At 34.1% G+C, this 25251-nt stretch overlaps 1 protein-coding gene across 1 annotated transcript in view; it reads left to right on the top strand.

Moving 5' to 3' along the window:
* Window positions 1-25251, top strand: part of SPAG16 (sperm associated antigen 16) — an 873487-nt gene that overhangs the window by 47988 nt on the left and 800248 nt on the right. The window contains exons 8-9 of the mRNA XM_060151305.1: window positions 2724-2793; window positions 10190-10299. Coding sequence (XP_060007288.1) covers window positions 2724-2793; window positions 10190-10299 — 180 coding nt within the window. The remainder of the gene's footprint in view (window positions 1-2723; window positions 2794-10189; window positions 10300-25251) is intronic.

Raw genomic sequence — 25251 nt, 5'->3', positions numbered from 1 at the left:
CTCTTTTCTCATTCATTAAACAAAGATAAAATTACTTGCCTTATGATTGATATGTATCTAAAATGAAAACATGTTTGAAAATGAAAATCATTCTCTCTATGAGGAAGGGTTGAATTTTACACACTACCATTCATATATGTAAAGAACTGTATCTTCATTATCTACAACTTACTTTGTCTTTGAACCCCTACTCCTGCTGAAGGCAAAATAAAACATAACCTGCTATTAAAGACTATACAGATCTTTCTGGGTTAAAACGGTCTCTTTGAGTTTAACACAGGGTGTTTGAATGTTATATTAACTGATTGTTTAGCTAAAACATATCTGTCAGTGTTAATTTTCTGTCATCAAATAGCATCCTTTTCTTCTCACTCTTCCCAGATGGCTCCTAGTACAAGAGACCCTTATGTGTCCACTGGCCCAAAGTCTACATGCTATCCTTTCGGCCTTCACTTTCTAGTGTAGTGTGACTGGTTTGGTTATATTCCTGGTGTTTAGGTACATGGTTCTGGGTGGTTCTTTTGAGTGTGAACCTAATATACCTTGCTTATTCCATGGCCTCTGCTACACCTTCTGTGAGATCCTTAACATCTGGACCTCATTGTCCTGACTCTCATTCATTGTCATTTCCTTATCATTTCCTTAAAAACCTTATCTTAATGACCATTTAGCTTACTGTGTTTCTCTTAACATATAGACTTCTCAAATACTTTGCATGAAAAAGGGTTAGGTTTTAGAATTTTTAATGCTATTTAGTTTGTATATAAGAGTGAAAGTGTACTGTGAGATGACAAAAATCTAATAAGTATGTGTTTATAAATTCTTTTGATAGATAATAAACAATGTAACTTTTATTTATCTTTAAAAATATTTTATTTATTTAATTTATTTTTGGCTGTGTCAGGTCTTAGTTGCGACACGCAGGATCTTTGTTGCGACACGCAGGATCTTTTTTGCAGCATGCAGCATCTTTCGTTGTGGCGCACAGGTTCTTCAATGAGGCACGTGGGCTTCTCTCTGGTTGTGGCGCCTGGGCTGCAGAGTGCGTGGACTCTCTGGTTGCGGCACGCAGGCTTAGTTGCCCCGAGGCATGTGGGATCTTAGTTCCCCGACCGGGGATCAAACCTGAGTCCCACGCATTGGAAGGTGGATTCTTTACCACTGGGCCACCAGGGAAGTCCCCAACTTTTAAATTTATTTAAGTCTTATGGAAACATCTATAATTTAATTAGTTTCAACTTTACAGAATTACTGAAAATGTCCAAAATTCTGAATTAGAGCCCCATGTTTCAAAAAAGATAAAATCTAATTTATTTGGTAGAATATATATATATATATATGTATAATAGATTACATTTTATTGTTTTTGGATCATGGGGTTCAATTTAGGATAAATTCTAAAAGATACATACATATATATGTATGTATTTCTAGGTCTGTCTGCTGAGAGGGTCTAGAAGTAATGACACTGCAGTAGCAACAAGTATATCCAGTGCCCAATATCAATTTCTAATACTATTCTCCAATAAGAGGAAGTAGTTAGTGCTCCTTGGAGAAGTGGCTGAGTGTAGTCTGGGTAAGGAAAATACAAGATGAGCCCGGGTGAGCATTTGGGGCATCATGTTGTGCTAGAAATTAGGAAATGTTCATAATGTAAAAAAGAAAACAAGGAAGGAAGGAAGGAAAGAAGGAAGGAAGGAAGGAAGGGAGGAAGGAAATACCCAATATGATAATGGAGTATGTCAAAGGACAAAGGAACTATTGTGGGCAGCTATAGATGGACCACCAACCAAATTTGGTTTGGATGTTGAGCCTGATGATGTACCATGGTAATGCATGGCATTAACAGGGGAAACAGGGTATACAGGAACTCTCTGTACCATATTTGCAACTTTTATGTAAATTTTACACTATACTAAATAAGAAATTCGTTAAAAAATTTTATAATCCATTTGGCATCCAAAAATAGATATAAAATTTTTACTTTTTTTTCCCACCCAGGCATTTCATGAGCACTAATCCATAGATTACAAATTATTATCTGCTAGTTTCCATTAATAAGGAAATGTTGCTACTCAATGATAGTAGAAAAATGTGTGTATCTGTATATAATTAAATAGATGATATTTTGTGTTGGTATAATCATATAAGGGATGAGATAGCTTTTTAAGGTTGAATTTTTAATTTAAGTCTGTTTTTCAGGAAATATCAGTAAATGGTATGCCACCAAACTAACAAATTAAATAAAACAAGGAGTAAGTTTGTGGGTGGAAGATGAGTTAAGAGTTTTAGGATAACAACAGTCTCTTCATATTTTACTTCCCAAGTAATACTTACCTCATCTTTTATGGACATAAAGATGAATTAGGCTGTTGTGAAGCAATTTCAACAGAGGAGAAAACTCTCAAAGTAGACACCTGAATAATTATCATTAAAAGTGTGCAATGAGTATTGTTGTTTCAGGAAACTATGCTGTGAAATAAATGTTTCAGGCGTTTACCCATAATAGATACTTAATACTTGCCATGGAATTGAATTTAAACTTAATAAAATTGTGTTTTCTTTTGTTACAATTAATGTTTAAATTTTTAAAATACATAGGAATTAATCCAAGAGAAATTAATATTTTCTATATTTTGTAATCAATATTTAAACATTGTATTTTAACCCATTTTTTGAGTTATTTAGTATATAACCTCATATCTTTGGATTTTACTTTTTAGATTTCTGGACTTCAAGAAACACTGAAGCGTATGGAAATAGGGCATAGTTTCCATGCTCCTGAAATTACAGGTAAAAGTGAAATATAATAAAACTGTAATTTATTATAGGTTGGTGATTTTTCAATCCTATCAGAACTCAAAATGCTGATAGGGTGACTTCTTAACCTTATATTTGAGGCAACTATTTTTAGGCATTGGAAAACATCAAAAGTCACAGAAGGCAAATGATAGAAGGAAAATTTGTAAGTTGAGCTTCACCATCATCATGACTTTTTGTCTGGGAAAATTTCCAAACCAAACTCTGGCGATGGAGGTCAAGAAGAGCATGGCAGTCCTGTTTGAACTGAAAAGGCAGACTATAGTTCATAAGTTGTTGAAGCATCTAGAATCTGTAGGAAAGGGCACCAGATAAGAGGGTGCTGCAATGAACAGTGGCCTGGTTTGTGAGAGAGTGTACTATGAGTCCTTAGATGATGGCTGGGCTACACATGCAAGACTACCTGAGATTTGCCAGAGAGAAAAGACTCTTTAGGATTCAGAGGGGACCAGTGATCTATAGTTCTCTTTTGTGCCAGTACCATACTGTTTTGATTACTGTAGCTTTGTAGTAAAGTCTGAAGTCAGGGAGCCTGATTCCTCCAGCTCCATTTTTCTTTCTCAAGATTCCTTTGGCTATTCTAGAGATTGTCATACTGAGTGAAGTAAGTCAGACAGAGAAAGACAAATATCATATTATATCGCTTATATGTGGAATCTAAAAAAGGGTACAAATGAACTTATCTACAAAACACAAATAGAGTTACAGATATAGAAAACAAACTTATGGTTACCAGGGGGTATGAGAGGGACGATAAATTTGGAGATTGAGATTGACATATACACACTACTATATATAAAATAACTAATAAGTAATTACTGTGTGATGCAGGGAACTCTACTCAGTACTCTGTAATGGCCTATATGGGAAAATAATCCAAATAAGAGTGGATATATGTATATATATAACTGATTCACTTTGCTGTACACCTGAAATTAACACAACATTGTAAATCAACTACAATAAAAATTAAAACCAGTAAAAAACAGAAAAAACAAAACAAAAAGAGGGGACCAGGGATTCTAATTGTCAAGCAGTGATGGGATATATTGGCGTTCTGGCCAGGCCTGGATTGAAAGACCTCTTCAACACCTTGGTGACACCATATTAACATTAACCATACTGTACCCACCCTATAAAACCAAAAAGAAAGCTTACACAGGATTCCTAGGGGAAACAGAGTTTAGAGTTTGAATTTTGCCAAGTTAGAGAACCTTGGGGAATATTTAGGGCTTTCCATGGATCCACTCGAACAGAACATAAAATTAAGCCTGGAATTCAAGGTGATCATCAAAAAATTAAACTGCTTACTAGAACAGAAATCAGTACCTTTCAGAGGAAGATAATTGTCCAGAGTTTAATAATCTACCTTCATACTGCTCAGTGTATAATTAAATTTTTCTAGTTATGTTATAGAAATTGGAAAATGTGATCCACAATCAAGACAGAAACAATAAATGGAAACCTATATTCAGATGGCCCAGGTGTTGGATTTAGCAGATAAAAATGCTAAAGCAACTATTTTTTAATATGATCAAGGACTTAAAGGAAAATATTACATTATAAATGAAGTGGTAGAGAATCTTGGCAGATAAATGGAAACTCAAAAAAAAAAGGAAATAGAAATCTCTTACTGAAAAATACAATAACTAAAATCAAAATTTTATACTTCACAATAGATTGGAGATGATGGAAGTGTCAGTGAATTTTAAGAGCCATCAATAAAAATCATCTATTCTAAAGAAGAGAGAGAAAAAAAATGAAGGAGCCTGTTTAACATACAAGTAATTGGAGTCCCAAAGGAAAAAAAATGAGAATGGGGCATAAAAATATTTAAACAAAAGATGACCTAAAATTTTCCAAACTTGATGTAAAGCATATACTCACAGATCCAAAAAAAGCAACTAACTATAAACACAAAGAAATCATGCCTGGATGCATCATACTCAAAATTTATGTGAGAAAATCTTGAAATCAGCAAGAGAGAAAAAACACGTTACCTATAGGGAAACAATAATGCAAATAAAGGCTTATTTCTCATCAGAAATATTGGCGGCTAGAAACAATGAAATGACATGTTTAAAATGTAGAAAAATTTAATTCAGAATTCTATATTCAATAAAAATATCTTTCAGAAATTAGAATGAAATATAAACATTTCAATACAAATGAAGCTGAGAGATTTTGTTGCAAGCCATTCTAAAGTACAGGAAATGCTAAACTATTTTCTTTGGGCCAAAAGAAAATTAAGCCAGAAGAAACTTAGATCTGCAGAATTGAATACTGTACAGAGATTTAGAAATGTTAAATTCTGGTTAATGTAAACGTTAAGATTTCCTCTTCTTAATTTTCTTAAAAGGAAAGTGACTGATAAAAACTAAAATTACAGCCTTGTAAAATAATGCTCTATAAGGTATGTAAGGTATGTAAAGGATAAGAAAATAATAATTTGGGAGGTAGTGCAAATGTTCTATATCTTGATTTGAAGATATAGGTGGTTGGTTATATGCCTACTTATCTTTGTCCAAACTTACCGAACTCTACACTTAAAATGTATGCATTTTATTTTATGTAAATTATACCTCAATAATGTTGACTTAGAAAAGAATGATGGGAAGCTCTAAAATATAGAGAGACTGCAAAATGGTGAATTTTTAATAAAAATAACATTCTGGTATTTCCAGATGACTGTTCATTGTGTTCTCTGATTGATTAAGGCTTAAAAGAAATGTGTAGCATTCTCATATTCAAAAACTTTTTCTCAGCCTTGATTCAGTAGTTCCTTTCCTAATATTTTATATTAAAGAAATATCAGTTATGCTCAGTGATGCCTAGAGAGTCTATGCACAGGGATGTTTATTGCACTCATATTTATAGTAACAAAACTATACAAGCAGTCTTAATCTTTAATCACAAGTGAATGTTTCAATATAGTTGATCATACAATACTAGAAAGTCTTTAAAAATCACACATAGAAAATGTTCATATTAAAATATTAATGTTAAGAAATAAAAACATGTAGTATAAGATCATGTCTGTTAAATATATGAAACTCGAAAATGTTTACATAATTTTATTTGGGTAATGCAATTATTTCTTCATTTTTTCCTTACTGCATTTTTTTCAAAGAATATTTATTTCTGTTTACATCAAAAATTTTTTTCATATATATATAACTTTTAAGAAGAATACAATCAGATATAAATATGATATGTGAAACTACCATAATTTCAGGAACTCTAACTCTCAAGTTGAATAAAGACTGTGAAAAACAATAAATATAAGATGGCATAAAGGTTGAACTGTGCATTGAATTGATGCTTGCATCAGTTAATCTCTAAATGTTACATTCTACTTATAAGAGCTTATGATTTTATTTATTTATCCTTGACATCTCTATTAAAATAAAATAATGGTTTATAGATAGCTCCTTTATGAAATTATCTCCTGGTATTTAATCTAATTTATAAATGAATATATTACATGTTTTTCTAGGCTGACATTTATAAGTTACTTTGAAGATCAAGTTTGTAATTACATTTTTATCTGTGATGTTTTGAAGTGACTTTTGATCAAAAGAAATAAATTCAAGCCCAACATGAAGAAAACAGGTTTTCTTTTTTAGTTTCATAGTCTCAGTTACCTGAATAAAAGTTATTCCTTAAATTCCATACTGAATAATTTTGTGCTCCTTATAAACATGCCTTCTAGTTTTAGATAAAGGACTTGCAGTTCCTTTTCCTAAGTTCCTTGTGGCATGCCAGCATTTGGCTGTGTGATCTCTGTTATTACTCAGATTGGCTGATCAACTAGAACCTTACTTAGTCAACTTTGAAAAGAACTTGGTTTATTGGTTAACTGGTGGTTCTTCGTAAATCCTGCTGTCCTTCACAATTATTTTAATATATTTAACTCTTTCCCTTTTCATTTTCTCATTTTGGCTTAATTTTTAAAGTATTTTATCTGTCTGTCATTTATCTACCTATTTTTCGTTCAGTTTGAACAGAAGTTGGTATGGCAGTAGAAATTCTTCAGATTAAATGTAATTCGCCCTGTAGTTAGGAAACAATGACTTGATTGTCATTTACTCTGAACTTTGGGAAAAAGACTAATTAATTGTTATTTAATCTGAATTTAAGGAATAAGATAAAACTTAGACTCACTTGGAGTAGTTATCAAAAAATTTTAAATGTACCATATTTTTTGACTATCAAAGTGATGCGCTTATTACAGAAAAATTTTAAATGATAAAATGTTTTAAAAATTATCCATAATTGCTACCACCTAGAGAGAATATTAATGTTTTAGTAGTCAAATTTCTTACCTGAAAAGGGTTTATAATTCTACATTTACTCTTGTCTGGTATGTAGAATAATAGAAAAATTCCTAGGAGAAACTATGAAATAGTGAATTATTATCAGCTAGATGTTTGAAGTGATAGTTTTGTTACATTTTTCTGTGTTGTAATGGAAAGTAATATGTATCAAATATTTACAAGAAACTACACAGAAAGCACTTTAGTATTACATATTATGAGAGAAAACTTTTTTCGTGCAAATTATATAAGCTCAGAAAGTTTATCAGTGTGCTGGTTTTTATTATGTTTGTGTTAGCTGATGTTTGATTTCATATGAGGTTGCAATTTGAATACAATGATACCTATTTCCAAAGTAGGTATAAAAATACATATAATTGTATTTTATGATATCTTGTAATTTATGATAGGAAACTATGAATTCAGTAGGAACTTCTAGAAATTGGAAATGTTTTATGAAGTGAAAAACTGTGAAAGCTGACTTCAGCATCACAAACAGATGTCATATATAGTAGAGCAAAGGTTTTAGTTTAATTAATTGCTTTTTAAATCGGGTATTTTTTTGTTGCTCAGAATTTCACTACAAGATGTCATTTTCTTATGACTATATGTAGTATATGGTCTAGTTTAGAAAGATATATTATCATTTCAAATATAACCTTTTTCCCTTTATCTCTGTTACCTTTTTGTGAATTCCAATTAGATGTGTACTTGATCTCATTTTAGCTTCCTAATCTCTTAGATATTTTCTGTTTATCTCCCTGTCATAAACTATGGATAATTTCTTCAGAACATTTTTTTCAGTTAAGTAATTCTTTTTTCAGCTGTGTTTAATCTATAATGGAGTTAAGGACTGGCACAATATAGGTACTTACGTATTTGTTAAATGAATATATTCATGCATATCTGACAGTTAACCAGGGGCCTGAACATGTTCTGTTAACATTGATTGAATGTATGCATACATGAAGAAATGGTTGAATGGGTGAAATTTTGCACTGGGAGTACAATAACTATAATTTCTATGAGTGAAAATTTGTTTATTTATTTGATGTTTACTAAGGAATTGTATCTTCCTTAAGATAATGACTGTGCCCAAGTAAAATTTGGGAAACTGCATAGTAGCAGTCAGTACTATAGGCCTTTTCATTAACAAGCATTAGATGATAAGCATGAGGATCCTGTGATGGAGAAATGGACTTTGCCAGGGTGTTACTAAACATTAAGAAGCACTATGTGGAATTTGAAAATTATATGCACTTTTATGAATGTGACAAGGACCCAATGTTTGAGTCTCTCATTTGTTCTACAAATCTTTGTATAAAGTGATATTTATCTGATAGAGAGTGGGAATCATGTTTATTATTGGTACATTGAGAAATAATTAAGTGTTACTTTTCTTTCAATTACACATACACTATGCAATGTTTATTCTCATGTTTTGGTTGCAAATGTTGATTTTTTTCCTAAAATATTTTTATAAAGTATAAATTCTTGTAATTTCATTTTGATTGTGGAACAACTACATATCCTTATATATAAACCAAGCCCTTTTTGATTTTTTACTTTCATTTATCCTTACCATTTTGTTTGTTTCTTGCTTTTTATTTTATTTCTTTCACGAAGTGGTGCTTAGTAATGTTTTGCATGCTATCTGAGGTCTGCTCGTATTCCTAGAATTATCTACTGGAATCCTGGATTTCTCTCCTTACTGCTTTCTCCTTTCTTCCCTGTAGATATTACTATACAAATTCTCCTTATATGTAAAAGGGAACAAAAGGTAGTGACCTTCACAGGGCTAATGACAGGATTTCATGAAATAATACGTGTAAATTGTTTAGACCAGTACCTGTTAGATAGTAAAACATCAATGAGGCATAAATGCTAATGATTATTATTTTAAATTATTATCATTATCAGGCTTTCACTCTTGGCTGTTGAAGAGGAAAATACAATAAAAGAGAATTCGAAGTGAAAATTTTTCTCTAATCTCAATGAGCTGTAGTTGTTGCCTTTTCTCCACATTTTGACTTCCAGATGCTGTGGGGCTCTAACTTGTAGCACCGTAGAGCGAGGACATGCAGTCTGGATACCCTAGTGTTAGAAGTTTTAAAAGTACTTTCATGTAGTACTAACTTATGCAGCATTCGGCTTTTATGTTATTGTGGGGATTATTTTGATGGTTTTCTTCCTTGAAACTGGTACTGAATAGGAAAAATTAGATCAGGAAAGAAACTAAATGTTAGCATATGCTTCCTTACTTTATAACATCAGGATTCTTTGAGAGTCTTGACATTGAAATCATCCACATATTTTTGTGTTCATCATCTTTTCTCTATTATAAATTAATGTTATAAATTAGAACATTTAGTCACTTAATTATGAGTTAATAATGATTATAACCATATTAGTTATTTGAAATCAGCTGGCTGTTTAGAAATACAGGGGGAAATTATGTATACCTGAACATGTATATGTATATGGAAAGATGTGAAAAAGAAACAGACTTTTCCTGTCACTTTTCTTTTTACCTCAGATGATTCCTTTACGTCCAGGAGACTGTGGGGACCAATGTTACAACTGTATTGGAATGTTACCCTGTTTTTTCTTTTCTTTTTTTTCTCAACATTGTGAAGCATAGAGAATATTTTATTAATACAATATTCATTTAAAAATCTCTTTGTTTATTATACAGTTCCACTTGGGAAATTTTGTCATTGCTTAGCATTCTCTCCTTTGACTCCCTTCAACTTTTGTTTATAAACACATGAAACCTCATGATAACAGGAATTTAGATATAATGTTACTGGAGATTGGCTCACATGCTTTTCAACTGCTCGCAATGCTGTTTCACTAACCTTGCGGCAATGCCACCCTGCATTTTTGGGAAATGAATTTGAGACTTCATTTAAAACATTTTAGTATGATTTTAATATTATTAGTTTAATACTTCAAAAAATACGTGTATAATGAATTTGGCTTTCTTATTTTTTTGGTTATAATATTTCTTACAAACAGTATAAACATTAAGAGTAAACTGTATTATCTTATAGTTGTTCCGAATTGTGAAAAGGAAAATGCACCAGAAGGTCCTACTCAGAAAGGTCTTCGTGAAGCCAGAGAACAAAGCAAACGTAAAACAAAGATGAAAGTTAATACAAAGGTATGATATTTTTGTTTCCATTAATTCATACTTAACTCTCAGATATTCAGATTCACGGACTCGTATCATTATTATATTGGAAAAGTAATTTAGAAGTTATGTATTCCAAACCACTTGGTCTATAGATAGAAAATGGAGGTTCTTAAATGTTACTAGTAACTAGTTAATTGAGGGACACACATTTATTAGTGGCAGAGACAGCTCAGTGAATCACTCTGCCACTTACTCAAACTTAATCATGGCCATTTCTGCTCACCTGCTCACTCTTCTGCTTAAAATTACCTTTGTCCAAAAGAAATAACTATCAGATCATCCCTTATTTATTTTCTCATACTATAACTTCAAACTTTCATTAGTCTTTTCAAAAAGAAGAATGGAAAGAATTATACCCCATTTAAGAATCTCTTTATATCTGAGCGCCTTTGCTGTGCATCAGGATGAGAGTTAAAATCTTCCGTGATTACAGAAAAAATGGTATTAAAAATGTCTGGTCTGGGGCTTCCCTTGTGGCGCAGTGGTTGAGAGTCCGCCTGCCGATGCAGGGGACACGGGTTCGTGCCCTGGTCCAGGAAGATCCCACATGCCGTGGAGCGGCTGGGCCCGTGAGCCATGGCCGCTGAGCCTGCGCGTCCGGAGCCTGTGCTCCGCAACGGGAGAGGCCACAACAGTGAGAGGCCCGCGTACTGCAAAAAAAATGTCTGGTCAAAGAGATAAAAAATGAAGAAAGAAAATTACACAAAACCTGTGAAGGGTTTAGTTTCTTGTCATGAAAATTGCATAAAAGTTTAGCTGAGGTAATGAATGTTTTTATAAATACCTTTGAGTTCTAAAATATCTGACATTTAAAAATGAAAGCATTTACAAATATAACTTTTTTAGTGTAGTAATGCTATAAGAACAACAGATTTTTATGAATTCAAATAATCATTTACTTAGCTAATATCTATAACATTTTTCTTCCTCAAAGGTATGCATTGGAATCTAGTATCATATATTTGAATAAAATATAGACTAAATGCTTTTAGGTTATACTAAGGCTTTGATAATCACTTTCTAGTGATATTTAGACTACTATTTTACTGTTCCTCTATCATCAATACTAATTTTTTAGGTTTATGGTATTTGAGGGAAATCCCCTTTTAGTCAGTCTGCCTCAGGTTCCCCATGTCTCCAAGGTCCCATCAGGACAGACCCTCTTTTGTCACCATAAAGCTTTCCCACTTCTCCGCCTGCCTGTAATTTGAGTCTCTGCCTAATGCAGTCAGTGGCAGTAGATGACTCCATTGCTGTCACTAAGTAGTGCTTGTTCTTGTTTGGATAATCTTTATCTCCACAGAGGCTAGTAAGTCAGGGAGCAAATAAAAGACTCGCAATAATAAAAAAAATTCAGAGTTAAGGATTCTGAGTGTGATAGTGGTGGTTGTCATGAGAAACATTTTCATCTTCTGACGTGGCATAGGCATTCTTTTTCAGGTAGTAAGTCATACTTAGAAATGACTGTTTCAGGTCAGTAGTTAAATATATTCAGCTCTGTGTCATAATCAAAATTCCAAACTTGCATGAGTTTCTTCTTCATTTAAGAATGTGTGAAGGGTGACTGTGGGCTGTCTGTAAGTGGGTGACAGGATCAGCTGCCAGGGACATTGGAACAGAGCAGGCAGGAAGGCTGGGCAGGCCATAGCCCCAACAGTGGCCAAATAAATAGAGAAATTTTGGAACTTTGGGATTAAAGCATAGTATATTTGACAGAGGCTGCCTTTCCTTTCCCACACCCCACCCTCACATCCTACCATTCTCTCCTATGGTATGGTGCCAGATCTCATGTGTGTCAGGGGCAGGGGTGCTCTAATGTCATTCCAAGCTTTGCTCTTGTCTTCAATCTCAACATGTAAGTGTGCATCTCTCAAGATAGTTTGCCTCCTTTCATTAGCAATCAATTCTTGGGTTTTAGTCTACATATAAAAGTTTTATCGTGTGTCCTCTGTATAAAAGTGAAGAAAAAATAGGGTAGGAGGAATGTTTTATTCACTTTTGCAATTTTAAAAGCAGTTATTTAATGAATTTTTCTGACATTTTGCCTTTTCATTCAGGCAAAGTCAGGAAATCATTTTGGGTTTAAGTCAGAAAAAACTAGTTTAGATCGTTTGAACAAAATAACCTTAATACATGGAATTGATTACATAGGTGACAGAAGAGCTAAGATGTCATCTAGGGGACAGGAAGACAACTCAGAGATTGTCAACGGCAGGACACTTTTTTTGTGTTGGAGGCACAGTGGGAGAGCATTGTTACCAGCCTCGAGGAACTGGGTCCATCAGGTAGGAGGACTGTGAAGGAGGAGGCTGTCTTGTAGGGGCTGGAGATATGCGAGGGATGCAGGGCATGGGGGGAGGAACTTCTAACACAGAATACCAGGGGAGGGATTAGAAAAAAACTCATTAATTAATATGTATGTGACAGAAATATTTATAGCTGAATAGTTTATTTCCAGCCATGACATATACTTGATATACTTCTTCCTTCTTTTAGTTCTCATTCAGGGTTTGTGTTTTGCTTAGCCAGTGCTCATTGGAGTTCTTTATGTGGTGAGTGGACCCATATCTTTAATCCTGAAAGGTCTGAGTATTTAGTGGTCCTGCTATCTTGGATTGTTATAGTTTTCCATTGATATTTACTACTTAACGTGGATGTACTAAGGGTGTCCCAGATTTTTTTCTGGGTTCCAGAAGGTCCTCTCCAAATCCATCATTTAGCAGCAACCATGTCAAAAAGTACAAAACAGTCACACAAATCTCTGAATCACTAGATGTCAGACTTAGTTTTAATCTGATGGTGCCTTCCCTCTGTGCCACAATAGACGCACCTTTCTCTTTTGAACTAAGCCATTGAATAGCAGAGCCTAAGGTTGCTGGCACAGGAGGCAAACTCTTTGCAGGTTGGTTATGAGATGTAATAATTAGAGGGGCTACATCTGTTGCTGTGAACCCTTGGTTTCTGTGACTGTGTGAGAACAACACTGGTGGCGTTTCTAAACTAACACTGCAGCTGATTTTTTAATAAGCTATTCTGCTATTCCATCAGGGCATCTGTTTCTGCGGGATGGCCTATCATTAATTCTGTGGGTGTTGGCCCATAACCATATTTCTTTTACTGTAAAATGCATACTTTGGTCATAAGCATGAATTGTATTTCATGACAATGTATAAGGGAATTTCTAAGTATTTGGATTGTGGTGCACTCAGAGCAGTGAAAGCAAATATCCCATCTGAAATAGTAGTTGCCATTGTAGACCACGCCTTACTAATTTTACAGTAATCCACAGTCATTTTGTGAGATCCATCAATTTTCTGCAAAGGCTGAACTGGTAATTAATGAGGATGCGATGGATATCTATCCTCTATATCTTTCCACTACTTTATTGTGGCACACATTTCTGTAATTCCCACAGGACTGTGATTTGCTTTTAGTTTACTCTTTTGGTAGGTTAATTTCTAGGGCTTCTGCTTGATCCTTCCTACCATAGTAGCACTTACTTCATAAAACAGTGAGCCAATGAGGAGATTTTACTAATTGACTAGTATGTCTATTCCAGGTGTACAGTCAGAAACTGAGGAAGTAACCAGGGAACAAGTCCACAAACCCACTGGGTTTACTGCGAAACAGACTGGAGCCAAAATACCATTCATCATGAGGCTATCATAACCTCCTAGTCTGACTATTGGATGGTGTTTTTATGTTTCCAGTAAAGGGAATGCACTCAAAGTTAATATCTAATTATCTCTGAAAGGTCTAAGGTAAAAGAATTGCCCTTGTAAATGGCTACTGTCCCTTCAGGGAAGACTTGGAAGGTGATTTAGAGTCATGTTTTTGTTTCCTAAGTGAACCTTGCATGATATAATGAATACATATTTGTCCAGTGAAAACAGATCAGTAACCCCTCCAAAATGAGAGGTTCAAAATAATGTCTGCCACCAGGTGGCAGGCTGGCTTCGCATGGTGAGGCGCCATAGCAAGGGTTCCACGTTGGCTTCTGCTGTTGGCAAGCTGGACATTTAAAAGCACTGAGTGGTGGCCAATAAATTTTGCTTAGGGAAAGTCCTTGTTACTGAGCCTGTGCATAGTCTTCATACTTGAAGACTTCATAGCTTATCGGGCCAGAGCAGTAGGGGGTCCTCTTTGGCAGAATTATAATCCAGTGACTGTCCATTGGTAGCAGAGATGGCATATCATGCAAGCCCATCTAGAAACTAGGCTAGATGTTTTTTCTTTCTCTGTTACCTGGTCATTGTGAACTCACAAAGCCATAGGTATAGTAGGACATATGGCATTGAAACGAGAGTGGAAATTTGGGATTTTAAGCTGCCAGCTCATGTAATTTACTTGTACCTTTCTGAAGTGCTCAAGCACAATTTCAATTATAATTATTCCTTTTTAAGATGAACTGGGATTTTTTGCATGTCCAGAATCATGGCTTTGAGGACATACAGCATTCCTAGGTCATGAAAAATAACTCAGGTCATAAGTCCTTAGACTCTACCAGAGCTCAGGAGCATACTGGGATCTGACTCCTTTTAAAGGAGAACTGATAGGAAGAGTGATCAACAGAGATGAGCATGCCTTTTCTCTAGAAGTCTAGAGGTCAGTACTGCAGTTCTGCTGGAGCTGTTTATAGTCTTTCTTACAGCATCCTTATTTTCCACAGATAATTTGAGCACCATTGGATCTGCTGGGCTATAAGACCGAAGGGGCAGGTAGGATGTCTTGTATCATACCCTGGACCTGTTGCAAAACTTTTCTTGGTCCAGACATAATTTAAACTATGTTCTTTGTTCAAGATAGAGGATACAATAAGCAGCAGCTTGCCTTTTGTTTAGAAGCATCATCTCAACATGCTCTAGTCAGAATTTTCTTGGTGTTTATTTCTTCTCTGGCACACATGTGTCTTATTAAGACATCTAGGGTACTTGCCACTTCTTGCTCACCAGACCCATTTAGGGTGATTTCATTTATATAGTGGAAAGTATAAGATGATCAGGATTACTATAATTTGATGGTGAATAGAGAAATTTACATGGCCCTGAGGGAAAGGAGTTACATTTACTTCTGTCTTTGCCATGTAGAGGTAGGGGATTATATGGGAATATAATGGTAACTGCCACATCGACATCCTTTGGCAAATTTCTGCCAGCACTCCCCCTGCCCTGCCTCAGTTTGCAATATTATTTTTGGTTATATTGATCATAGAAGGGAGCAGTTTCAGAGCCATTCACTTGGCATTTCCAACTACAGCAACCTTTATTCCATAGGTCAAGAACTAATGATGGAGTTCTGACAGTTACCATCTATGTTCTTGCAAATTACTTATTTGGAGACTAAGGAAATGACAAGCAGGTGGGTTCATGGTTCCTATCTCAGGAGCCAGACCTGAGCCAATACTTTATTACCTGGTCTCCATATTCCTCAATGCTAATGGGGGGCATCATAACACTGTACATTCTTGAGTATCAATACCATGCTAGACCCTATTTCAACAATTTCAAATGTGTGGGGTATTCCTTCTTCTTCTGTGTGTGTAGCTGTCTGAGTAAATTATCATATATACTTGTTTTTGTGTTGTAGGATCCTTCTTCCTAGAGGCCTGGCCAAAAGGTTCAGTGTGTAAAAACTGGCTCGGGTCTGGAAATCAGGCAAGAGATTGTGGCTTTTTATGGGATGGCTGCCTTCAGCATCTTGATAATCAATCCTCAATTTCTTCTTGTTATACAGACTGAGCATTACCCTTGTTGGATTCCCATATTTCCCAAGCATTACCTTTGCTGGCCTGTAAGGATGTTGATTCTATTAATTATCTCCCTAGCTGTCTCTGGATCAGGCTCTCGCATAGCTACTCTGATCTTTTCCATAATTGTGCCCACCTTGCTTTTGATATTTACGTGCTCCCATCGGACCTTTCTTTTCACGGGCTCCTGTCATTCCCATTGGTTTCAGGGACCCTGGTTCTCTAATAACATCTACCATCATCCTAGAGGACAGCCACAACTGAGTTTCTCAGTGATGTTGCTGCCCCCCTCTCCAGCACAATCTTTGATGCTTTCATAGTTGCTATAGCCTCTGGACATCCTGTGGTTATCTCATGGGTTTTTCAGCCTTGAATAGTATGCCCACTGTCACATGCTCATTTATCTGAGTCTTTTGATGCTTTTTTCCACTATTTTTCATGGTAGATTTGGCATTTCTACTTTATTTAGCTAGGCCATCACTTTTTTGAAGCTTTTAGGAGCCCTCCTAGCATCTTACTAACACCAGCGTCTTTCCCAGGGGGCTAAATGCTATGTCAGAGGAGAGTAGTCCCATATTTATAAATTCTCCCTTGTCCAACTTTATGTTCTAGCTCCTTTGCCTCAACAGCCTCAGAATATAGGCCTACATGTACTCTCTTGGCACTCATAGGTACATGTTGGCTAATTCCTACAATTCCTTTGGGAGTAGTTCTTTTTCTGTCTAAACAGAGTCAGTACTTCCCTGGCTAGGTTATATTGTAAATTAAATGGATTTTGGTCAGTTGTCCAATGATGAGGTGGGGAATATATTGTAAGAGGGGTATGAGCTGTCTTGCAAGGCAGAGGACTGAATTGCTTTTGGTCAAGGGAGGCATGCTAGCCTTTAACAGGGAGGATCAGGCCACTTTTTAGGTTTACAGAATAAAGGGAAATCTGAAGACAAGATTTTCAAGTGCCTTGTCTCAGATTTCTCTGTACCATCTCTATCTACTCTGTATATTTCCTCATGATTTTCTATCAAGCTATGTTCTTATTGTCAAAATAAAACATTAAAAAAGAAAATATTTCATAAATACTATAGATGACTCAAATTAACTTGAGTTTTATTCTATAACTCTTTTTTGGAACTGAGAATACATTAATTTTCTCCACTAAATCCATGTAATAGAGTTGCTATTCCTAAAATGACTTTTCTAATTCCATAATATATTTTCAATTATAACTTCTTTGCTGATGACTTTCAAACCTACATATTGCCATACTCAGCTTTTATAATAATTTCCATTTTGATATAGTACCATTACCTCAAAATTAACATGACAATTCACAAATCATCATATTTCATAAATAGGCTAATTTCTTCATTTTTAAAATGCCTTTTAATAGTGTTTGCATTCTACTAATTCAGTCAGTTGAAAAATATGACATTATCATCTTTGATCCTATCCTTCCAGTGTCTCCCAAGCTCCCATTGATGCCTTTTTCACATTAATTGGCAGCTTCTGCACTTAAAAAAAATAAATTTATTTATTTTATTTATTTGTTTTTGGCTGTACTGAGTCTTTGTTGCTACGTGCGGGCTTTCTCTAGTCGCGGCGAGCGGGGCCTACTCTTCATTGTGGTGCGTGGGCTTCTCATTGCGGTGGTTTCTCTTGTTGTGGAGCACGGGCTCTAGGTGCATGGGCTTCAGTATTTGTGGCTCGTGGGCTCAGTAGTTGTGGCTCGCGGGCTTAGCTGCTCCAAAGCATGTGGGATCTTCCCAGACCAGGGATCAAACCCGTGTCCCCTGCATTGGCAGGTGGATTCTTAACCACTGCGCCACCAGGGAAGCCCAGGTTCTGCATTTTTAAATGGAGGTGGGGGTGGTGAAGGGAGATTTAGGGGTTCAAAATCTGATTGTAAAGGGCCTAACAAACTTATCTGGAAGCTTCATTCGCAGAGCAAATTTACTTAAATTAATGTTTATTTTGGTTGGATTTGGGGGATCTGGTAGAGGTTATAGGGGACTTTCAAAAACCACCTTCAAACCACCTATTGCTCTACTCCTTTTTCCTTTTAATTATGACTCCCACCCTTCTAAAGCTGGTCTCTGTGGACTACCTTAGCTGCTTCCTAGACTGTTCTCCAGTAGTCCATTCCGTGTGGTATTGAATAATTCTTCCTTAAATGTGCCTTTGTAAACTGGATTAATCCTCCTTAGACAATTGTATATATTTACTTCTCAAGCCAGTTAGCTATCTGGCTTCCTGATATTCCATGTTAATTTCTCTGTATTTTTCTATAACATATGAGATTGTACTCTAAAGTAAATTCTTACGGTTTAAACTATCTTTTTTTGAATTAAGGAAACGAATTGTGTTAATAGTGGAAAAGTGGTTTTTCTTCTCTCTTTAAGCCAATCAGTGAGTTACTAAAATAGTCAACGGGTTAGTTTTTGTAAAGATAACTATACTTTATAACATACTTTCTTTCTATCTGTGAAATATATTTTACTCTAAAAGAAATAAGAATCATTATGCAGTTAATTGAATGTCTTTTGCAATCACATAAGTCACAGTTAAGAGAAAGAAATTACTACTTTAATGAGACTTTGAATGATTATTCAGGTGAAACTTTAAATGTATCAACATATTTATTAAAGAGAAGTGAAATAGAAGAATTCCATATAGATTTGAATAGATTTAAATAGATTTGAATAGATTTAGAAGGTAATATTAGATGTAGAATGTACTTTTTCATTGTAGAGGGAAAAAAAGAGAATCACATGGAATCCACGGTAGTTCAAATATGTTGCTTTAATTACTTGCTGAAGAGTTAAATTTGGAGCTAGATTACAATTTTTGTATGTTAAAAATCTACCACACACTTTGTGTCCTGACCTGTGTACTCAGTGATGATTCAGGAAAAGTGATAAAACACACACACACACACACACACACACACACACACACACAAACACAAAACATACCACTGAAAGTATTTCAAGAAATCGGGGAAAATATTAGGAAAGATAAGGGACTGCTAACTGTCCCTTCCATCCTTTTGCTGCCTGATTTATTTCTTAACCTCTTTGGGGTTGGAGTATAGACATGCTCTTTTAAATGAAAAAATCCTATCTAGATTGTTATGCTTCTATCTGAACACATTAATATTTTAATACCCCTTATATGTTTTTGTTGGAAACCATGCTTTAAAGTATTGTAAAAATATTATCAAGAAAACATTAATAATTTTTATCCAAATGGGTAAGAACAGAGGACAAGCTGGGAAGGATATATAAACATTGCAATATGTACAACAAAATTTACACAATATTTTATATCTTAAATATTTAAAAATCAAATTTAGAAATAGATACCTGTTACATTTTGGGAAATATTCATGTTTTCTTTATATTTAAATAGAATTTAAGAATCTTATTAAAGGAGCAATTAAAAAGCCTATACTAAAATTTGTAGATTACTTACGCAGCCAAAAGCTGGTTTAGCAACAACTATTCAGAGCTTATTATAAGGAAAACTTTAGCTAAATTTTAGATATTTCCCTAAAAATAGCTTTTAATTACAGTTAATAATTTAAGTTACATTATTTTTTAATCATTTAATTTTGTTTATTAATCAATAAACATGTAATATAAGAATGGCTTTTCAAAACCTAGCTTCTACTACCAATATAGTTATTAAAATAACTACTTTCTCATAAGCTATGGATGAGTTTTCATATGCTATTGATTAGTTTTTATACTTGCCCATTTATCCTAACTTCTTTTAGGTCTTAGGAATTGTGCATGTATATATGTGTATCTCTATATATCACATATATGTTTTGTTAAGGGAGAAAATTACTTTTTATCCTTAATTTAATACTTTTATAACTTATTCTTGTATGAGTTAACTATCACAATCCATTTTTTTCCTTCAGCATAGCGTCTGTGTAGCATGTACTTTGTCAGAAACTGTTTTAGAGTTTGAATTATTTGGAAGCCTAGTCTGTATGTGAAACCCAGGTCTACCACTTATTACTTGTACAAACCTGGGCAAATTACTTGACTTATATGCTTCCATCTTTATAAATTGGGAAGAATAATATGTGCATCAACAGGTGTTTGTCATGATTCAATGAAATAACGTAAGTAATATATCTAGCACAGTACCTGTTACAGAGTTGATATGAATTAAAGGATAGTGTTCCTGTAGAAAAGGTTATTTACCAGGAGAAGATAAATAATACTTAATTGCTAATACTATTTTATTCTTTTGTGTTAAACATGATATGGGTAACACTGAATAGAAGTCTGTTAACACTTCTAGATTCATTACTTTTTTAACCATTTTTGTCATTTTATTATATAATGGCCTGAATAATTTAGCAATAGCTTTCTTTGATTGTATGTGGTTTCCCTGATTCAGATTTTATCCGCACTGAGATATGGACATTAGTGCATTAAGGTGGCTAATTCTGATCTTCTAATGTTTACATGTTTGCTGTTATATGTGTGAAAGTGCTACTATGCTTATAAAAATTGTACACAACTCTCAACTTCATTAGGTGCTATTTTATATTTTGATTCACATAATGAAAACATGGAATCTTATTTAATATCTTTGCCATGATATCTGTTGGTGTTTATATGAAATAGATTATAGTTTAAATATAATGATATGAAAATGTAAAGAGGAGAGAAAGGTCCCTTCAACTCTGGTATGTCAGCGTATGTCATCATGTTGTGTTTTGCCACACTGGCCATGGTAATGGTGCACTTCAAAAGCAATTAAACACACTTACATGCTGATACCTTGCCTTATTAGAGCGAGTTTAGTCGCATTTTGTATTGTATTCTTGAATATTGCTAAGCAGTTATTACTGCTTTTGCCTGAAGTATTGTGATTCTGGCACCAACCAAGGATCTGGTTGACATTTGGCCAATAATTATGAATATTACATTAAAATCATTCTATTTACCAGACATAAAGTTGAAAAAAAGGAAATTAGTTTTGTATTATTTTTAGAGTTTAGAAATATGGAATGCATTAAAAAGTCTAAAACCATGCGCAAATAGGAATTTTAATGCCTATAATTTGATATGTTTTGTTTAATGTTTTTATGTTTTGTTTAATGTTTTAATAATTTTGAATGTTTTTAACAGTTGAAATAATTCATTAAAAATCCCTAAGGAAATATATCAATCAAAATATTTATTCATAATATCGTGCCATGTTAAATGTATAAGGATTAAGTCAACTTGTTTATAATTCTGATCTGAGTAGAAAATCAAATAAATGGAAATACATTATTACACTAAATATATTCTGCTTTACATAAAAAGGAGTAGATGTTAATCAGAATGATAGTAATTAAGAAATACTAATTATTCTCAGGTTTTTAACTCTCCTATTTATTTTGAATTATGCGTAGCATGAAGGATTTAGAAAATACAAAAATGAGATTGCAATGAAAAAAATGCTTAGGTTTTTACATTTTCAAAACTTCAGTCAATATCAATATCTACAGTTTAAAATATAAATGTGTTCAAGTAATATTTCCTTAATCTAATATACTGTATTTGACTATAATATATAAATTATATGTTATATGTATTTACATATATATATATAAATAACATAAATGCAAGTTATAGATTATGTATCTAGTCTTATACAACTTGCTTTTTCTTTTTGGTGTTTTATTTCTAAGATTCTTCCACATTCTTATATGAGGCTTGTAATTCATTTCACACTATTTACTTTTCTCTTCTGTTATTAATGGATGTTCAAGTTGTTTTCAAAATCCTGGTCCAATAAACATGCTGCCATGAATATTCTTGTACACACCTCCAGGTGCACATATGCAAAGTTTTCTGTAGGATATTAATCTAGGAGTGGAATTGTTGGAGAGATGAGGATTTAACTAGATGATGTCATATTCTTCTTGAAATTAGTTGGACATGTCTACAAACCCATACATAGAATTCCTCTTACTCTATGTCCTTTCCAACACTTGGTATTACCAGGGTTCTTTATTTTTGCCAATCTAATAAGTAAAATATGTTACCACATGGGGTCTTAATTTTCATTTTTCTGATTAATAATTAAATTTAACAGGTTCCCTTTTGTTTACAGACATTTCATATGTTAGATGCTTTGAAATGTCAGTTCATATCTTTTGCCCATTTTTTATTAGGTTCTTGATCTCTGAAGAATATTTGCAGTGTATTTTAGGTATTGATTCCTAGGTCCGTTGCATGATTGTAGAAATCTTGTCACAGATGGTGACTTATATTTTCTATTTCTTTATAGTGTCTTTAATGAATAAAAGTTCTTCATTTTTTTATGTTTTACACCTTAAATATATATGATTTTTATTTTTAAAAAAGTAACCCAGCTAAAAGTTCTTCATTTTAATGTAGGTAAATTTATCAATACTTTCTTTTATGGTAACACTTATTGTCATTTGCATAAGAGATCCTTTCCTATGCCAAAATCAGAATGCTTTGCTTGAATATTTTCTTTTAGTAATTTTGTTTATTATATTTCCTTTTACCAAATAATTTGTGGGTAATTCCTAAAAATATAGGTATTCTCTTACATACACACAATATGATATTTATTTTTTTATCTTATTTTTTAAACATCTTTATTGGAGTATAATGGCATTAAATGGTGTGTTAGTTTATGCTGTATAACGAAGTGTATCAACTATACATATATCCCCATATCTCTTCCCTCTCTCCCTATCCTACCCCTCTAGGTGGACACAAAGCACCTAGCTGATCTCCCTGTGCTATGTGGCTGATTCCCACTAGCTATCTATTTTACATTTGGTAGTGTATATATGTCCATGCCACTCTCTCATTTCGTCCCAGCTTACCCTACCCTCTCCCCATGTCCTCAAGTCCATTCTCTATGTCTGCATCTTTATTCCTATCCTGCCCCTACGTTCTTCAGAACCACTTTTTCTTTTCTTTTGGATTCCATATATATGTGTTAGCTTACGGTATTTGTTTTTCTCTTTCTGACTTACTTCCCTCTATATGACAGACTCTAGGTCCATCCACCTCATTACAAATAACTCAATTTTGTTTCTTTTATTGGCTGAGTAATATTCCATTGTATATATGTGCCACATCTTCTTTATCCATTCATCTCTTGATGGACACTTAGGTTGCTTCCATGTCCTGGCTATTGTAAATAGAGCTGCAATGAACATTGTGGTACATGAATCTTTGAATTATGGTTTTCTCAGGGTACATGCCCAGTGGTGGGATTGCTGGGTCGTATGGTAGTACTATTTTTATTTTTTTAAGGACCTTCCATACTGTTCTCCATAGTGGCTGTATTAATTTACATTCCCACCAACAGTGCAAGAGGGTTCCCTTTTCTCCACACCCTCTCCAGCATTTATGGTTTGTAGATTTTTTTGATGATGGCCATTCTGACTGGTATGAGGTGATACCTCATTGAAATTTTGATTTACATCATTCTCTAATGATTACTGATGTTGAGCATCCTTTCACGTGTTTGTTGGCAATCTGTATAACTTCTTTGGAGAAATGTCTATTTGGGTCTTCTGCCCATTTTTCGATTGGGTTGTTTGTTTTTTTGATACTGAGCTGCATGAGCTGCTTGTAAATTTTGGAGATTAATCCTTTGTCAGCTGCTTCATTTGCAAATATTTTCTCCCAGTCTGAGGGTTGTCTTTTGGTCTTGTTTATGGTTTCCTTTGCTGTGCAAAAGCTTTGAAGTTTCATTAGGTCCCATTTGTTTATTTTTGTTTTTATTTCCATTTCTCTAGGAGGTGGGTCAAAAAGGATATTGCGGTGATTTATGTCATAGAGCATTCTGCCTGTGTTGTCCTCTAAGAGTTTTATAGTGTCTGGCCTTACATTTAGATCTTTAATCCATTTTGAGTTTATTTTTGTGTATGGTGTTAGGGAGTGTTCTAACTTCATTCTTTACATGTAGCTGTCAGGTTTTCCCAGCACCACTTATTGAAGAGGCTGTCTCCTTCAGTTTGTTAATATGGTGTATCACATTGATTGATTTGCGTATATTGAAGAATCCTTGCATTCCTGGAATAAACCCCACTTGATCATGATGTATGATCCTTTTAATGTGCTTTTGGATTCTGTTTGCTAGTATTTTGTTGAGGATATTTGAATCTGTGTTCATCAGTGAAATTGGCCTGTAGTTTTCTATTTTTGTGACATTTTTGTCTGGTTTTGGTATCAGGATGATGGTGGCCTCGTAGAATGAGTTTAGGAGTGTTCCTCCCTTGGCCATATTTTGGAAGAGTTTGAGAAGGATAGGTGATAGCTCTTCTCTAAATGTTTGATAGAATTCAGTTGTGAAGCCATCTGGTCCTGGGCTTTTGTTTGTTGGATAATTTTTACTCACAATTTCATTTTCAGTGCTTGTGATTGAACTGTTTATATTTTGTATTTCGTCCTGGTTCAGTCTTGGAAGTTGTGCTTTTCTAAGAATTTGTCCATTTCTTCCAGGCTGTTCATTTTATTGGCATAGATTTGCTTGTAGTAATGTCTCATTATCCTTTGTATTTCTGCAGTGTCAGTGGTTACTTCTCCTTTTTCATTTCAAATTCTACAGATTTGGGTCTTCTCCCTTTTTTTCTTGATGAGTCTGGCTAATAGTTTATCATTATTTTTTATCTTCTCAAAGAACCAGCTTTTAGTTTTATTGATCTTTGCTATCGTTTCCTTCATTTCTTTTTCATTTATTTCTGATGTGATCTTTATGATTTCTTTCCTCTGCTAACTTTGGAGTTTTTTGGTTCTTCTTTCTCTAATTGCTTTAGGTGTAAGGTTAGGTTGTTTATTTCAGGTGTTTCTTGTTTTTTGAGGTAGGATTGTATTGCTATAAACTTCCCTCTTAGAACTGCTTTTGCTGCATCCCATAGGTTTTGGGTTGTCATATTTTCATTGTCATTTGTTTCTAGGTATTTTTTGATTTCCTCTTTGATTTCTTCAGTGATCTCTTGGTTATTAAGTAGTGTCTTGTTTAGCCTCCATGTGTTTGTATTTTTTACAGATTTTTTCCTGTAATTGATAATCTAGTCTCATAGCGTTGTGGTCAGAAAAGATACTTGATAGAATTTCAATTTTCTTAAATTTACTAAAGCTTGATTTGTGATCCAAGATATGATCTATCCTGGAGAA

The sequence above is a fragment of the Lagenorhynchus albirostris genome, chromosome 6 (genome assembly GCF_949774975.1).
Source record: "Lagenorhynchus albirostris chromosome 6, mLagAlb1.1, whole genome shotgun sequence".
NCBI classification, from domain to species: Eukaryota; Metazoa; Chordata; class Mammalia; order Artiodactyla; family Delphinidae; genus Lagenorhynchus; species Lagenorhynchus albirostris.
Note: the sequence above shows the minus strand (reverse complement) of the source record. Positions and strands in the feature narration are given on the sequence as shown.